Source organism: Acomys minous (assembly GCF_964271855.1).
Source record: "Acomys minous genome assembly, chromosome: 14".
In the NCBI taxonomy this organism is placed as follows: Eukaryota; Metazoa; Chordata; class Mammalia; order Rodentia; family Muridae; genus Acomys; species Acomys minous.
In genome coordinates, this window is record NC_140496.1 from 46,376,039 (window position 1) to 46,394,373 (window position 18,335).

General features: G+C 47.4%; 1 protein-coding gene across 6 annotated transcripts in view; it reads left to right on the forward strand.

The window, feature by feature from the left end:
- Positions 1 to 18,335, forward strand: part of GAB1 (GRB2 associated binding protein 1) — a 115,862-nt gene that overhangs the window by 93,682 nt on the left and 3,845 nt on the right. For 4 of the 6 annotated variants that reach the window (XM_084756784.1, XM_084756788.1, XM_084756783.1 and 1 more), the window contains exons 4-10: positions 2,567 to 3,168; positions 7,647 to 7,732; positions 7,915 to 8,215; positions 15,692 to 15,781; positions 16,937 to 17,030; positions 17,207 to 17,330; positions 18,199 to 18,321. In XM_084756784.1, coding sequence (XP_084612910.1) covers positions 2,567 to 3,168; positions 7,647 to 7,732; positions 7,915 to 8,215; positions 15,692 to 15,781; positions 16,937 to 17,030; positions 17,207 to 17,330; positions 18,199 to 18,321 — 1,420 coding nt within the window. The remainder of the gene's footprint in view (positions 1 to 2,566; positions 3,169 to 7,646; positions 7,733 to 7,914; positions 8,216 to 15,691; positions 15,782 to 16,936; positions 17,031 to 17,206; positions 17,331 to 18,198; positions 18,322 to 18,335) is intronic. The other 2 variants (XM_084756787.1, XM_084756786.1) reach the window with 1 other exon arrangement.

Here is an 18,335-nt window from a genome sequence, read left to right on the forward strand (position 1 = left end):
CTCGTGACAGCGCCTTGCATTGACTTCACTGGTACAACATCATCACTGCTACAGGAGAAATTGTTCTCCAAATTACTGCGTAGAGACTTTGAGCAGTGACACTTAGATAACGAATAGTTAACGAGGTACCCATCACATGCCTGCTCATCCCCCTGAGATGCAGTCACCCTGGGAGCTCGCAAGTACACCTGCTAAAGAAGCCAGAGAGTATAAGCACAGATGTTTATACCTGTGAGCATAGGGGAGGTTGCCTCACATAGCAGGACCCAGCGCATACGTGTGCCCCTCCAGGAAGCCTGTCTCCAGGCCCGAACATTGAAATGTCCCTCTGGGTTTTGTTAGTGTCTCTGTGTGTGTGTGTGTGTGTGTGTGTGTGTGTGTGTGTGTGTGTGTGTGTGAATTCACCCATACCACCGTGTATGTCTAGACAACTTGTAAAGAAGCTTTTTTTCCTTCCCCTGTGTGGGCTCCACGAACCACACTCTGGCTTGGTAGTAAAGGTCTTTACCCATCTTGCCAGCCCTCTCTGGGTTTTCACATCATACTGCCTGTAAAATGTGCAAACCTCTATCTTACAGGAGGAGCGCAGGACAGAACACAATAGTTTTCCTTACCCATCATTAGAGTCTAGGCTAGTGGGGGTCAGAACCCTTCCGTATGGCTCCTGCGTGTGGTCTAACTGAAATGCATGCTGTAGAGCAGGGGTGGCTATTTGATAAATTCTACAAGGACAGCTGGAGTGTTGTTTTTAAGATGAAAGAACCAGGATCCATAGCATAGCTCAGTTATTACCCACGGCAACCTGGAGGTCAATTCTCAGAACCCATGTGAAGGTAGGAGAGACTCCACAGACCCCACAAACTTGTCCACAGCCTCTGCTACGCACACTAATAAGTGGTAGTAAGTGTTATTGGGAGCCTTGATACTCTGAGATAGTCTTTGGCCTTAAAGTCCCACAACCACTAGGAATCTATAGGGTTTTCTCTAATTACGTAAGTAATTTTTTTAAAAACAAAACATGTTTTGAAACTATTGGTGTTTGCTCAGGTAGGCAGGCTGGAAGACAGGACACAGGAGGAAAGCCCATCGGGGAGGGTCCTGTGCTGAGGATGTCACAGAGATCTGCCTGAACTTGGAGAAGACAGTGGGAACAGAGAGAGATACAAGGAGGGAGGGAGGGAGGGAGGAAGGGAGAGGGAGGGATGGCGGGGTGGGCTCCGGACTCACTGCTTGCCTGATAGAGGGGAGTCACTGGGCATCAAGTTTTGCGGACCCGGAAGCTAGAGTCTGGGTGATGTCACCTCTGTCCATGCAAGTCAAGGAACACAGCCAGTTTCTAAGAGAAATGTAGATTGCTCTGCGGCACGTGAGCAGTGCAGGGATGTCATAGCAGACAGGGCTAACCAAGTGGAAATAGGACTTTGAAGATAGGGGACTGAGAGTTCGATGAGACCAGAGCCGTCTACATCCCCCGAAGAAGCTGAAAGTGTGAGAAGAATTCTCTGATGCAGCTTGTGCAGCTCTGGTGGCCATGCCAAAGTAGAGGCCGAGGAACGCACCAGTTCCTAAGCAAAGGCCATGAGTAACAAAGCAGGAGAGAGGGAGGGTAAGGAGGGCAGTGTAGTGTGGGTGCTCGGCCCCAAAATGGCAGTGGTTCAGGGGGCCAAATGTAACATACAGAGTCAGGTGTTACTAAGAAATGGACAGAGCTGGAGAGATCATGGCTCATTGGTTAAGATCTGAGTTCGATTCCCAGCACCTGCTCAGGCAGCTCTAGTCCTAGGGTTCTGATGTCTCTGTGCCCTCCTCGGGTACCTGCTTAGGAGTACATACCTACAGACATATACGTACACGTGTGCATACTTTAAAATATATATGTGTGTGTATACACACACACACACATATCCAAATACAGGCTTATCCTCAAATGAGGTTTCTTAAGATTGTTAAGAATTCGTTAGCCCTGTGTCATGTATTTTATTTTTCTTAATAACACAAGTTGAATATCTGTGATGAGAGGGAGAAGGGAAGATACAGACGTCTGTCGTCTCCTTGACTACCTGTCCTCCACAGGTCCCGCTTAGCTTTCGGTTTTGCAGAACAGTTCGTCAAGTCTGGTCGGAGAGCGATAGAGGGACTTTATAAACCGGACTGGTGCCGGTTTCTTGCATGTTCTTAGTGAAAAATGCTCTCCCTGTGTCTGCTCAGAGTCTGTGTGTCTGTCTGGTCAGTGCTGTGAGGACTGTGGGGGTGGGGGGATAGTGTGGGGTGATGTACATGGCGTGTCTGTGGAGGACAGGACAGGAACTACCGAGAACGCTTCTGGCAGTTTGGTGCTGGTGGGTTCGTTGGTTTCTAATTAGAAACAACTAAAGAACATTTGTGCTTTTTAAATCTTAGGTATCACCAAAAAAGAAAAAAAAAATCTAACAGAAAAACACGTTTGTATTGCCAAGCTATAGTGTGTGTGTGTGTATGTGTGTGTGTGTGTGTGTGTGTGTGTGTTAAAAACTGCATCTTTCTGACTTGACCGTAGTTTATGTTTGTCATTCACAATTTCATTCAGAAGCCATGTGGACTCTGCAAAGCCCACCTTGTCTGAGACAGACTGCAACGACAACGTCCCTTCCCATAAGACCCTCGCTCCCTCCCAGGGCAAACATGGAGTGAACGGCTTCTTTCAGCAACAAATGATGTCTGACTGCCTACCCTCCCGCGCTACACCCATGTCTGTAGACTCCAGCCTCTATAACCTGCCCAGGAGCTACTCCCACGACGCGCTGCCAAAGGAATCTCCGTCAAGTACAGAGGCAGACGGAGAGCTCTATGTCTTTAATACCCCATCCGGGACTTCGAGTGTAGAGTCTCAGATGAGACACGTGTCTCTTAGTTACGACATTCCGCCAACACCCGGTAACACTTACCAGATTCCACGGACATTTCCAGAAGGCACACTAGGACAGTCATCAAAGCTGGACACCATTCCTGATATACCCCCACCTCGGCCACCAAAGCCACATCCAGCTCATGACCGGTCTCCTGTGGAAACGTGCGGCGTCCCACGTGCAGCCTCAGACACCGACAGCAGTTACTGTATCCCTACAGCAGGCGTGCCACCCTCCCGGAGCAATACCATCTCCACTGTGGATTTGAACAAGTTGCGGAAAGGTCAGCTCTGCGAGTTCTACTCTATTAGGGACCAGTGATAGAAAGCCTGAGACACGACTGTTGGCATACTTTTTGTTTTTGTTTTGTTTTTTAGTTTTTCAAGACAGGGTTTCTCTGTGTAGCCTTGGGTGTTCTAGACTCACTTTGTAGACCAGGCTGGCCTCAGACTCACAGCGATCCACCTGCCTCTGCCTCCCACATGCTGGGATTAAAGGCGTGCGCCACCATCGCCCGGCTCTGGCGTACTTTTAAAGTCTGTTTTTATTTTGGTTTCTTACATCTCTTTTCTCCTTTCTCCACCCCAAAACCTTCCAACACCCCAACCCCAGGTAGAAGAGAAAGAAGAGGCATAAGTCTCTTTAGCTACTTCCTGCTGTTCAGGGTCGCTGGGTTCCTTGGGGTAAGACCAATCTCTGTTACCAGGATATTAAGCCAGCAACAGCAGCAGCCTTCTCTTCTTCCTCCAAGCATTCTTTTCCCAGCCCTCCTTCCTCTCTCTCTCCCTCCCTCCCTCCCTCCTTCCGTTCTGTCCGTGTCGTCGTTCTCCCCCGCCCCCCCCCCACCTCTCATAGCTTTCCAACTGGCAAAGACCACACCCCGCATGAGGCAGTTTCCTGTTGAAAAAGATCACGTGTCCTCCCATGAGGCAGTTATCAGCTGTGGACAAACTGTAACAGCCCCCATCTCCTATACCTGGGATTAAAACAAAGACATGCTTACATAACACACGTGCCTTAACGGGTAAGAGCCTTTACTGCTCCAGCCTCAGGACCTTCGCTCAGATACTAGTACCCCCCTCATGTGTATAACCCTAGCGATGTATATGGCGCAGAGGCAGGAGGATTACTGGCACTTGTGGGCTGCCAGTCTAGGCTCCGGATTCGGAGAACCATCTGTGTCAGGAGAATGTGGTAGAGAGTGGTACAGGAGGACACCCGACATCCTCTGGTCTCCACGCGCCATGAAGGCACACATGCAAATAAGCCCACGGATACCACATTCATTCAGACACAAGTGTACACGTGCAAGGAAATCCATTTTTTTCCTGAACAATCCTTTTTCCGGTAAAGTATGGTAGTAAAGGGTATTCGTCCCCTGTCTTCTGCATCTCTGCAGCTCCTGCACTTTTAGCCACGGCACCAGTGTCAGAACATCCCTGATGGGTGTGTGTCTGTCTGGGTCTCTGTCTGTCTGTCTGCCTGCCTATATGCCTGCATGCCTGCTCCGTTAGAAGAAAAAACACTGGATCGCAGTGTCATGGCAGAAAAAGCACGGCCTCGTGGTTTCTTCCCTTGTCTCTCTCCCACTTTCTAGCACTTTCATGGAGGCAGGCTGTCTGAGCAGAAACACTGCCAGCCGTGCCCTTGCCTGTGTCTGGGGGTCACATCTTGCGGGGCTTTGCCCCCTTCCTTCCTCTATCAGCAGTTTTTGCATTTTTGCCTTGGTAGGCAATGGTGCTGTTCAAATCAAGCCATTCTTAGGCTTCTCCCTTTTTTCACTCGTGGAGTCTCTGCCCTCTCTGTTCAACTCAGCCGGCAGTGAGCACGCTTGTCAAATTCCATCCCATAAGGCCTGCAAACACAAGCCAAAGGCCTTGGGAATGCAGAGTAGGTCTAGACTCCTACATTTTTGTACAGGATAAATATCGTGTGTTAAGCATATTGTCCCCTACTCCCCACCTTCTCTTTCCTCCCCTCTCCCCGGTCCTGTAAGCTTCATTGATCTCCTAGAGAGAGCTGTGTGTCTACTTTCATGTTACATATGACCTTATGTATCAATATAAAAATCTAGTAACCGTAAAACATGGTATTCATCTTTATGCGATTACCTTAATTCTCCTAATATAACTATCTCAACTTCCCTTCTTCTTCTTCTTCTTCTTCTTCTTCTTCTTCTTCTTCTTCTTCTTCTCCTCCTCCTCCTCCTCCTCCTCCTCCTCCTCCTCCTCCTCCTCCTTCTTCTTCTTCTTCTTGCAAATAACATGACTTCATTCTTTACTCTGTTTTGTTTTTAACCTTTACTCCTTCACTTGTTAGGTGTAGGAGGTCGGGGGACAACATTGAAGAGTCCGTTCTCTCCTTCCACCATGTGGCTTCTGGAGAACAGACTCAGGCCATCAGACTTGGCGGCAGCAAGTGGCTTTATTTGCTGAGCCATCTGGCTAGCCCAAATTCATTGTTCTTTATGGCCAAGAAGAGTCCCCTTTGGGTAGCGGGGTGCAGTGGCGCACACCTGTAATCCTAGTACTCAGGAGGCAGAGGCAGATGGATCTTTGTAAGTTCAAGGTCAGCCTGGTCTGTACAGAGGGAGTCCAGGACAGCCAAAGCTACACATAAAAACTCTGTCTCGGCGGGTGGGGGAGGTTGGGGGGAAGAGTCCCATTGGGTATATATACAACATTTTCCTTACCTGTTCTTCTGTTGAACACTGTTTTATTCTTAGTAGTGCTGCAGTCAACACTGCAGTGTACGTCTCTGAATCTGCCACTCTGAAGTACTCAGGAGTGGTACAATAGTTAGGTCATATGATAGATGTATTTTTTCTTCTTCTTCTTCTTCTTCTTCTTCTTCTTCTATTATTATTATTATTATTATTATTATTATTATTATTATTATTATTATTATTATTATTATTATTATTTTAAGAACCTCAATACTGACTTCCACAATGGCTGGTCTAGTTTATAGTCCCATCAGCAATGTTTAAAGGTCCTCTTTTGTCCTCATCCTTGCTGGCACTTGTTAGTTGGGCTTTTCTGTCGTTGTTTTGCTTTGGCTTTTCGTAGGGTTTTGTTTGTTTGTTCTGTGGTTTTGATTTTTTTATGTGTTTGTTTAATGACCAACATTCTGGGGTATGGAGAGATCTCAGTGTAATTTTAATTTGCCTTTCTATGACAGCTAGTGAGGATCAACAGTTTTTCGTGTGTTAATGGACATTTGTATTCCGTCCTTTGAGTGCTTGTATACTCCTTTAATTAGCCCATTTGTTGGCCAGGTAGTTTAATTTCTTGTTTAGTTTTGTTTGTTCATGTTTGGTTGTTGTTGTTGTTGTTTTAGTTTAATCTTGCTATCTGTTGTGTGGCTAGCTGGCAATAATTTTCCCCCATTCTGTAGGCTGCCTCTTCACTTGATTACCTGCTCCACCGGCTGTACAGGAGTTCTCTTTTAATGTTATGATGTCCCATTTGTCAGCTGTTGGCCATGCACTAGGTGGCTGAGGTCCGATTGAGAACGTCCTTTGCCTACGCAGTAACGTTCTCTCTCCAGTAACCTGAGAGTTTCAGGTCGCAGCTCACATTGAGGTCTTTGATCCACTTGGAGTAGAGTTTTGCTGGATGAGCAGCTGGGGTCTGGTTTCGTTACTGTTCGGCTGGATACCCAGTTTCCCCAGAACTATTTGTTGTTGAAGGGGCTGTGTTTTCTCCAGGGTCAAAAATCACCAGGTGGCTGTAGCTGCCAGGTCTTACATCTTAGTCCATTGGTCTATGTGTCTGTTTTTGTGCTAGTATCATGTTTCTCTAGGATTTTTAAAGTCTTAAATCTTTAAAAAAAATTTTTTCTTTGTTTTTTTAAGACAGGGTTTCTCTGTGTAGCCATGGCTTTCCTGGAACTCTCTCTGTAGATCAGGCTGGCCTCAAACTCACAGAGATCCATCTGCCTCTGCCTCCCGAGTGCTGGGATTAAAGACGTGCGCCGCCACCACCACCTGGCATTAAAAAAAAATTTTTTTTAAGTGCACATGCCCTAAAATCTATATTTCTAAACTTTGTGTTAGAGTGTTGCCAAAAAAAGGCAAATTAATATACCATAAAAATATTTTATCAGTATATGTTCAGCCCTCCAATACCTATTTGAAATTATATGAAATTATATGCTCCTTCTTTCCTCTCTGTCATTCTGTATTTTCCTCCCTCCCCCCCTCCCTCCCTCCTCCCTCTCTCACCCCCTCCCCCCTGTCAGTCTCCCTCCCCCCCTCCCTCCCTCCTCCCTCTCTCACCCCCTCCCCCCTGTCAGTCTCCCTCCCCCCCTCCCTCCCTCCTCCCTCTCTCACCCCCTTTCATCCTCCCACAGGAGCTCTGTAGCTCTAGCTCACTAGGTACGTGAGAATGACCTCGAAGGTCTCACCTGCTCCCCTGTCGCCTCAGTGCTGGGATGGTAGGCACAGCCCACCACACTTAGCCTTCTGACTCTCTTTTCAAAGAGGCTATATGACCTCGTGTAAGTTAGTGAGATGTCAGGATCGAGGTGGCTCAAACCGGATACTGTTTCTTTTTTCCCCATCTCGTGTCAGACTCGGACGCTCAGTCGCCGGTATACATAGGTGTGCTTAACGTGCCAACTGGACACCCTGTTTGATAAGTGCGGTGTCAAGATCGAAGATTGTGTGTGCATGGCCAAGTGTGAGGAGAGCGTGGAGCACCTGCACGCTGGCAGAATGGGAGCAAAAGCTGACACTTTGGTTTTGTTTTAAATCCCCAGATGCTACTTCTCAAGATTGCTATGACATACCACGGACCTTTCCAAGTGACAGGTCCAGTTCCCTGGAAGGCTTCCAAAACCAGTTTGTAAGTATAATTGACCTTTGACCTTGGCACTTTCTGACTCTTCAGACTTAGTAACCCAGGACTCTAAATGGGAACATGAAATGAAACTAACTACAGATCCCATATGAACAGGTGTCATCGTTGTGTCTTTGAGCGTGGCATTGCCTTTGCTTACTAATAAGAGAAATGTATGTGTGTTTTAGAAAATCAAAAATGTATTGACAGCGGGTGTCTCGGGTGAAGAAATGGATGAAAACTATGTCCCCATGAACCCCAACTCGCCACCGCGGCAACATTCCAGCAGCTTTACAGAACCAATTCAGGAACCAAATTATGTGCCGATGACCCCTGGGACATTTGATTTTTCTTTGTTTGGGATGCAAGTGCCTCCTCCGGCTCACATGGGCTTCAGGTCCAGCCCAAAGACCCCTCCCAGGAGGCCAGTTCCTGTTGCTGACTGTGAGCCACCCCCAGTGGATAGAAACCTGAAGCCAGACAGAAAAGGTAAGGGGGATGTGGCAAGCAAAGGGGCGCGAGAGGGGTAGAGTTGGGCTGCCTTTAGCTGTACCTAAAACATGGAACTGGTGTGGCACTAATCTGAAACACTTCACAGAACCTGGGTCCTTACGTGCAGAAATCCTGCTGTTTGTTGATGAGTATCTTCATGTGCAAGTGGCCTTTCCAGGTGTCCCCAGTCTAGAATAGAGCTTAGGATACCCAGAGCAGTGGCAGCGGCAGGCAAGCACTAGGAGAATCTAGAGTGTTCTTCCCAAAGGATGGAGGTGGCTCTCCCGGCCCCTGCCTGACTGTCCCCCTGTGCTGATATGTGGGACTCACACATGTCGAGAAAACTGAAGTCTCGGGTTTTGTGTGTATCATTCGTTCTCTTGATTGGGTTTGTTGTTTGTTGTTGTTGTTGATTTCTGCCAGCTCTTTGCTTTTTCAAAGTTTTGCTAACCAAACCTGACACTAGATATGACCTCCCTTGCGATTTTGTATAATATCAAATCAGATTCAGGATTATAATGCACTTGATGTGCATATTTGAGAGTAGTGAAGCTGTCCATATAATCTCTCTGTTTCATCACATGGTATCTTTAAGTAACAACAGAATCCTGCCTTGGCTCCAGTCTAAGTGGCAGCTTCTTGAGTCCCAAAGCAGGGGAGCTTGTAAGACCTGGTCCTCATCAGCTTTTCAGCCACTTTGGGTAACATCTCCTCAAGTTTTAAAAACTTCGGTTCAAGCCAGGCATGGGAGGTAGAGGCAGATGAATTTCTGTGATTCGAAGCCAGCCTGGGTCTGTAGTTCCAGGTCAGCCAGAGCTGTGTCTTCAGAGTCTGTCTCAAAAACGAAACCAACTTGGATTTAAATCTTGTAAATGCAACCCACTGTGCTCAGCACACCATTAGTGTGTGTGGCTTAGTCTTGATAACCAGCTCAAGTTCGAGTCTGGGTGGTAGAGGGATGGGTTCCTGGCTTTTTACAGGAGAACTGTGGCCACCTATAGCTTTTTCAGGACATGTAATGTTTATGTAAACTTTTTATTAATGTGGGCTTAAATCATTAACACTAATTGTGCTGTAGTAGTGGGAAGCAGACCCCGAGACTAAGACTACTTCAAACTAAAAGGTCTGGTTTTATTCCTACATGAGAAAGGATGTTTATTCTGCTGTAATGTCTTGTGGGGCTTTCCTGCATCTGCTCCGTTCTCTCCCTTTCTTTTCGCCTTTCCTCCCTGCGTCCTTTACCTTGCCTGGGTTCGGCTTCCTGCACCCTTTGGCCTGTGACACCTCCCTGTGGCCTCAGTTATCTTGTCCGGATCCTTTCTGTGTCCTTCGCCTGTCAACATCTGCGTCTAATGCCTCCTCTGGATTTGAGTGGTCCAGGCTGGCTTTTCACACCTTCCTGGGTAGCCTGGATGCTGTTGGGGAAATGCCCATCATTGGTCCCACACACGTGTGAGACCTGTGCGCTTGTGTGGCAGCCACAGCCTCCCAGCCAACCACCCATCCTTCCTGGCCGTGATCTGCAGTTGACTTAGAAAGGGTGTGACTGCCACAGGCTTTTCTCTTTGTCCCTAACTCAGTTAGAAATCTCACTAGTTGGTTTCTTCTTGACACAAAGTGTGTGTAAGTGAACATGAAACAATCCATAATTGGCCCACACACAGGTCACTGAAAGATCAATACAATCGCCTTGTGGACACAGAGTATGGAAGTCCCTTTTGAAAGATTAAACCAGCACTTTGTTTTCCGTAGTAAAGTCGCTTTGGATCACTTTTGGAGACTGTTACTCTTCTAAAAAGTAACCAGACTTGAAAAAGGAGGGAGCCAGGTATATAGCTAGTGTGTGCAGGCCCGGAGCCCCCAGCCCCTACACCACACTGTTGTTTCATTGGCGAGACTGTTTATTTGGCTATTTGCTTAGATACATGATAGCTGAGAAAGGGGACCCAGGGAAGGACATCCAGGGATGGTTTTAGCAAGTTGTTAAAGAGGCCATTGAAATCATAGTATTAGTAAAAGGGCTTTTACTTTTCATTAGTACTTTTGTGTCTTTTATTTCAATCAGTAGTATACATGGGAAGATGAATACTTTGTTAGCTCACCCTGGGAAAGTCTGTTAAGAAAAAAAGCACACTTTAAAACCCAGGTTCCAGTCGGATGGGTCCAGCACTCCAGGGACAGAGGCAGGCAGATTTATGAGTTCCAAGCCATCCAGGGCCACACAGTGGGACCCTGTCTCAAAAACACTAAAAAGCCAAAATGAAAACTAAAATTACAGTCTCGCAACTAAGTTTATTCTTGAGTATGGGAACTGGGAGCATGTGTCCCATTAGGCGGCGAGAGGGTTCCCACTGTTCAGAGCAACCGGTAGGTGCTGGCTTGGCTGTAAATTCAGTAGCACCAGATAAATCATGTGACCTGTTATTTCAGTGTCTCTTATTAACTAATCCATAAGAAAATCTGATTCGGTCGGGTGTACTTGGGTCCTCTCAGAGCTTTCAACCAACTGTTTTTGTTGTTGTTGTTGTTGTTGTTTTGTTCTGTTTTTATTTTTCAATTGCTTTCTTCGGAACAGTCAGTGACATTACAAGTGGCAGTCTAGTCTTGTTGATGCCTCAGCTCCAAGCATCAGCTGTCTCAGTGTGTAGTCCTGGCTAGTTTGTCAAATGCTTCCTACTTATTGAGGTTGCAGAAGGTACAGGGGTGCTGTGAGTGCCAGCCACCTGATGTGTGGCGCGGGCTGTTTGCTGCCACACATTTAGCGGTGGCTCGGCGCTCACTATACTAGCACTGTGGTGTTTGTTTTTGAGCCAGACTGTGCATGCATTTAATGAAGAGAGCTTTAAACGTGTTGTAAGAAATCAAAACAAAACAAAAAAACCCAAAAGCAAAAGCACAGAGAAGCCACTGCAAGCCCCAGGAGCAGAACAGTTGGAGCAGCTGTAAAGCCTTTGTGTTTCTAATAGAAAAGGAATTTTATCAAGTTGGAAAAATTTTTTATAAACTATCTTTTGGCTGTCAGTCAAAGTAAAAACTGTGAAGCACTCCCAGCACTTGGGAGGCAGAGAAGAGGCAGGTCGATTGCTGTGAGTTTGAGGCCAGTCTAGTCTACAAAGTTAGTCCAGGACAGCCAGGGCTAAACAGAGAAACCCTGTCTCAAAAAATCAAAACCAAGTAAACTGTGACGCAAAAGGCCCTCGCTTAATCACTGGCTCACCTACGCTCAGCTCCTTTCATCTTTCCTGCCATTCCAGATGTTGGGGCCACCAGTGGTGCAGCATCTGTGTTGTTTTGTCCAGCTGTGCCTGTTTGTTATTGTTCTAACTTTTTTTTTAAGTGAGTCCTTGAAGCAGCTTTTGACTAGGATTAAAAATCGGCATGCTTTCTTTAAAACTATATTCATAAGGTAATAAATACATGACTGAGGGACCAAAAATACCTTAACCACTTCAGTCATCTGCTGAAATTATCCAACGTAGCAGCAGCCTTGTGAGTTACTTTTCTTCAGCCTTGATTGTGGGGTGCCCGTTGGAAATAATAGTGTAACTTTAGAAGGGTACATTGCATTACCATAAGCTAATTCAGAGAGTCCTCCTGTAGCGTTGAGCTTATATGGGCATTACCTATTAGTATGGAGGACTTTTCAGAAAGGATTGCACCTGTGTACTTGAAATATAAACCTCGTGTAATGGCCTTGACTGTATTCGAGTTGAACAACTTCTGAAATTGCTTCAGTATAAAAGCTTTGAGGTTCGCTTATCGTAGAGCTAAGGGCATACCCTCAGGAAATCCCCCATGCTGGGCCTGGAGTCTCTAGCCCCAAGGAAGAACAAAGTCGCTTCCCTGAGAACCTCACCATCGGGTTTGGCAGAGGAAGTAGAAAGGCCAACAGGAGCATGACTGCCTGGGCAAGGCTGCTAAGGTTGCCTTGTGGCACTCTCAGGGCAACTCCCCTAAGCCACGCCTGATGAAGGGAGTAGTGAAGGAAGGGCTGGGGCAAGGGAGAGGGGGCCAGGGCAGGGGTGAGGGAGAGGGGGCCAGGGCAGGGGTGAGGGAGAGGGGGCCAGGGCAGGGGTGAGGGAGAGGGGGCCAGGGCTGGGGCGAGGGAGAGGGGGCCAGGGCAGGGGTGAGGGAGAGGGGGCCAGGGCAGGGGTGAGGGAGAGGGGGCCAGGGCAGGGGTGAGGGAGAGGGGGACAGGGCTGGGGCAAGGGAGAGGGGGCCAGGGCTGGGAGGAGGGAGAGGGGGACAGGGCTGGGAGGAGGGAGAGGGGGCCAGGGCTGGGGTGCTAGAGCTGACTACAGTAAACAGCAGGAAGATCTTTCCCTGCAGAGAGACTGTTGAGAGTCATAGTGGGTGGGCACAGCCCGGTAGGAGACACAAGAACAGAAGGCAGAATGCCGCACCCTGAGAGGAGGCCCTGATCCAGGCTCGGGAGGTTACACTTTATTCTGAGCCCTCTGTAGAGGAACTTTATGCAGACATAATCAGTTGATTGAAAATAAAGTACTTATACTTTGAGATGAAATGATACCAAAAAAAAAAAAGTCACACCTGTTTATCATCCTCCTTAGTGCGTCCTTCTCCCAGTTTCCCAAACCAGGAGGGGAGCTGCGCTGAAGTTCTTTTTGCCTGGAGCTCATTGTTGACAGGTTTTCTTCTGGACACAGGAATTGGAATAAAAACACACAAGAGTTGCCCTAATCATGAAGGCACTATCTACGTAATACTTTAAATGCAACTGAGAAAACTCACTTTCCTGCCACTCCAGATGTTGGGGCCACCAGTGGTGCAGCATCTGTGGTGTTTTGTTCAGCCGTGTCTGTTATTCTAACGTAGAGTTGCCATGGCAAGGATTCCAGGCAGGAAGAAGTCCATGGAGATAAAAAAAGCAAACCCTCGACCTGGACTTGAAAGCTTCTAATTCTGTTAGTACCATCACCATCCTTGTGACTCTTTTATTTTGTTGTTGGTTTGGTTGGTTTGGTTTGGTTTTGGTTTTGGTTTTTCGAGACAGAGTTTCTCTGTGTAGCCTTGGCTGTCCTGGACTCACTTTGTAGACCAGGCTGGCCTCAGACTCATAGTGATCAGCCTGCTTCTGCCTCCCGAGTGCTGGGATTAAAGCCGTGCGCCACCACCGCCTGGCTCCTTGTGACTCTTGGCAGCCCCTAACTTCTCAGTGACAACTTGAACATCTGTCCTAGTCAAACCTTCATTGGAAAGCTTGGAGAGGTTTGGGTGAATTCAGACAGTGCCTGGCTCTCCGAACTCCTCAGCAAGTGTTTGCTGTCGGCAGTTAAGGGCCACAGGGTATATCAAGGCAGTCTTTTTTTTTTTTTTTTTTAAGATTTCTTTGTTTACTTTATGTACACCAGAAGAGAGCATCAGATCACATTACAGATGGTTGTGAGCCACCATGTGGTTGCTGGGAATTGAACTCAGGACCTCTGGAAGAGCAGCCAGTGTTCTTAACTGCTAAAGCCATGTCTCCAGCCCCCTCTCAAGGAAGTCTTACAAAATGTAATTTAGTGAGCTTTGTGGAGAGATGACAGATGTTGATTCATGAAGCAATGACAGGTGATGACAGTGAGATAGCGCGGAGAAAGAGCAGGGAGCAGCCTGGCTGGGGCAGAGCACACTTCATGAAAAGGATATGGTGGGAAGAGCGTCTGGTGACTCCCATGGCCCCTGATGACTCGCATGACCCCTGCCATTTACACCAGGGTCACCTCTTCACTCCTTGTTGTCTACAAAAATCACCTCATATCTGCTATAATTCACTGAAGATACTGGATGCTTCATTCCAGGGACTTACACTCAAAGGGTTTCTCTGTTTGGGTTTTGGTTTTTCGAGACAGAGTTTCTCTGTGTAGGCTTGACTATGCTGGATTCACTTTGTAGACCAGGCTGGCCTCAAACTCACAGCTCTCCACCTACCTCTGCCTCCCGAATGCTGGGACTAAAGACGTGAGCCACCTCACCCGGCTTGGGTTTTGGTTTTTCAAGACAGGTTTTCCCCATGTCTCCCCAGCTGTCCTGGAACTCACTCTGTCCACCAGGCTGGCCTCTGCCTCTCCAGTGCTGCAATTAAAGGCCTTATGCCACCACTGCCCAATGAAAGCTGCCTCGCTAGTTTTCATACGTGAGATCATCCTGGGCAGAAGCCACCAGGCCTGTACTCACACAGGCTCTCAGCCTCGGGGTGACCTGCTCCTTCTATTTTGATGCCTCTTATTTAAAAGGGTTTGTTTTGTTTTGTTTTGATCATTAGTAGACCAGCTGCAGCTGCTCAATCCTCCCATGCAGCCGTGAGGATTGAGCCCAAGGCCCCTGCTAATGCTGCTGCTTTGAATGTGTGACCCGTTAAGCTCTGGACAGCAATTGCAGGCAGTTCAAGTATGGAGCTAAAGAAATGTGAGAAGCCACAGCAAGTCGGCAGCCGTTACTTAAGTGCAGACACAGAGGAGATTTGGGAGAGTATGGCCTGGCCCAGTGGCGCACGCCTTTAAGTAATCCCAGCACTGAGGAGGCAGAGGCACAGATAGATCACTGTGAGTTCGAGGCCAGCCTGGTCTATAGAACAAGTGCCAGGGCAGCCATAGCTATGTAGGGAGACCCTGTCTCAACAAACAAAGATTCGGAGAGCACTAGGGAGGAAAGGAAAGCTGTAGTGGGCCCTTCTGAAAGATCATGTAGGACAGCCAGTGGGTTAAACAACAAAGCAAAGATAACTTCAGGAACAGTGTGTGCTAGTTACATATTAGACTCCCATGTGCTAATGGTCTGTGCTGCTCAAATAGGTCATGTCCAAGGCTTCCATGTGCTAATAGTCTATGCTGTTCAAATAAGCCACATCGAAGCCCCATCCATGTGCTCATAGCAGTGTCCGTCCCACATCTAAGAACAGTAACAAATGCCTTTCTGCTTGACTTGAGTTGATTGGCTCAGTGTGTAACCATGAAATACGGAATGCCGTAAAGAGCCCAAACTGACGTGGAGGACTCAAAACTGAACTCCAAAGGATGAGCCACTGGGTTCTCTGTAGAGGAATCCAAGCAAAGGCTGCATTCCTGAGCAGTGGGAAGGCAAAGGAAGCCTCGCATGTCCTGTTCAGTTAGCATCTTTTGTTGTCCGGCTTCCTGAGGCTTGTTAGAAGAAACACATGGCACGTGTTCTTCCTTCCTTTCCTCGAGTGAAGGCAGCTAAGCAGCTGGGTGCCCCCCTCAGCGACCCGCTCTCACTCCGCTGTGCCTGGTATCCCCCAGCATGCCGCTTTCTCCGTTCCCTTGTCCTCAGCACGAAGTGTGACTAGCCAGACTGGAGCGCTGCTGTTCACTAACAACTTTTTGTTTGTGCTTTTAATATGTCACATTTCTGCACGTGGCTCTGTGCCTTTTTGTGTGTTTGTTTAACAGAATCCATTTTTCCGATTAAAAAATAACATTGTAATAAGAGAGTCTTCTTTTTGCCAATTAGGTCAGAGTCCTAAAATTTTAAGACCCAAACCCCATGGTTTAGAGCGAACTGATTCACAAACCATAGGTGACTTTGCTACAAGAAGAAAGGGTATGTACCTGTATGGGGCACTGGGGTTTTGTTTACTTTTATACTTTTTTTTTTCTCCAAAAGAGGAAAGGAAGAGAGAAAGAAAGGAAAGAAAGAAAGAAAAAGAAAGGGAAAAGGAGAACTTAAGCAGGACTGATTTTGCAAACTGCTTCCCGGTGTGATATTTCTAAAGAGAATACACCTCATAATGCACAGTGAGCCTGTGTCCTGACAGGGACTGCAGGCTGGGGAGTACTGGTGTCCGCTGTAGTCAGCCTGGTCTCCCTCCACATTAGTTAATCCCTTAACGTCCTAGGCAGCAGCACATTGTTTCTCTTCTGCTTATAGGCTGCTGTGAGCCACCCCCATTGTCTCCTGTCTTTATATATGTATTTGTTTTCTGTTCTGAAATAGAATAAAAAATCATGTCAAGATTTTTTTTTTTTACTATGGCATGGCTTAGAAATTGACAGCTAAATCTTATTATTCACCTTTTTAATGTTAAAAGGAAAAAAAAAGAAAAGAAATGAAAAAAGGAACATGGAGAAAAATCACCTTCATCCATCCCAGGATGCTGTTCTGTCTCTATTTTAAGGATGTAGATGTAACTAACACTCAGGGCCTATGTCTTCATTGTGCTTGAGCTGTGAGCCTGTGTGGGCTGTAGCTTTGAATCGACCACTTTGTGCTCTCATGATAGTCGGTTAAGATTATATATCTTTGAACCAAAAGTAAGGAAACCTGGGAAATATTTTTTAAAGAGTCTATAGTTTCCCGTGCTCACTATACATCGTTTTACATGTGTAAAACTTGACGTAGGCTTCAGTAGCGGGAAACACGTTTTACACAGATGATTTAATGCCCCCCCAAAGATGAAATTCATAAAGCAATGAATTAATGAGAATAGTGCCCAGTAACCTTAAAGGGACCCACACTTTTACATTCTCATTTATAGCTACAAGATGCATGTCCACATTAAAAAGGCAACGTATAGTAGTAGTAGCTCTTGGCCCTTGAGGTGATAGTCACACAAGCATTGTTGCTCTAGCTTTTGTCGCTGGGCATTGGACTCTGTCACTGGAGATCTTGTCCTCTGTGTAAGACAGATTGTGAGCTGGGAGGATCTTGTCTTGGGAGGCTCTACTCACTGAAGGCTTCTCCTCTCTTTCCTTGCAGTCAAGCCAGCGCCCTTAGAAATCAAGCCTCTGTCCGAATGGGAAGAGCTACAGGCCCCGGTCAGATCGCCCATCACCAGGAGCTTCGCTCGCGAGTAAGTGCTCCCATGAAAACAAAGTCAGCACAGCAAGACAACTAAGATTGCTTACTTCCAGGGAAACAGGTCGACTGTATGACTATTCCAGAAAGAATACGGTCGTCACGTCTCTTGTTACGGGCGTGATTGGACACCTGTCCCACGAGGCTCACGATGGTCCCTTCTTTCGTCAGCTCCTCTAGGTTCCCCCTGTCCCCTCGGCCTGACTCTGTGCACAGTACAACATCGAGCAGTGACTCTCATGACAGCGAGGAGAACTATGTCCCCATGAATCCAAACCTGTCCAGCGAAGATCCGGTAAGTGTAGTCCTCGAACTCACTTCCCTGTCCCTCAGAAACCAGTTCAGCTTAAATGTCCTTACTGTCTGTGCACAGTTAGCCTCACCCCTGTCTTCCTATACTGGAAAAAAAAATCAGAGACTTTTTTTTTTTTTTTTTTTTTGGTTTTTCGAGACAGGTTTTCTCTGTGTAGACCTAGCTGTCCTGGACTAACTTTGTAGACCAGGCTGGCCTCGAACTCACAGAGCTCCGCCTGCCTCTGCCTCCCAAGTACTGGGATTAAAGGCATGAGCCACCACGGCCGGCTCAGAGACTGTATTTAAAGCGATTATACTTTTTGAAGTGCTGTCAAAGTCTAATGCCAATGTCAAAGCAGGGTGGGAAGGCATGGTGCTGGAGGAGGAGCTGAGAGTTCTACTTCAGAACTGACAGGCAGCAGGGAATGACTGTAGGAGGCACCAGGCCCAACCACTAGTGACACACCTCCTCCAACAAGGCCACACCTCCTAATAATGCCACTCCCTGTGGACATATGGGAGCCGGTTTCTTCAAACCACCACAGTCTGTGTCTGGTTGTGATGGGTGGCCCACGCGAGCGTGGTAAGGGGTTACTTATTTGATGCTTACCAGCGGCCAGCTACGCCCCTGAGAAATACGACCGCCGCCCTCCTGCTGCCATCAACTGCCTGCCTCTCCTCAAGCCAAGTCTTGGTTTAACTAAATTTAGCATCAGAGCCCAGGAGTTCAAGACAGTTCTCCCCCCTCCCCACTTCTGCACACACACACACACACACACACACACACACACACACACCCAGCCCCGCCCACGCAGGGGAAAGCGTGTCTCCTGAATGCCAGCCCACTGTTTGCTGTTCTGTGTTTCCAGAGTCTCTTTGGCAGCAACGGCCTGGACGGGGGGAGTAGCCCTATGGTCAGACCCAAGAGAGACAAGCAGGTGGAATACCTAGACTTAGACCTAGATTCCGGCAAGTCTACGCCCCCTCGGAAGGTAAGTGAGACCCT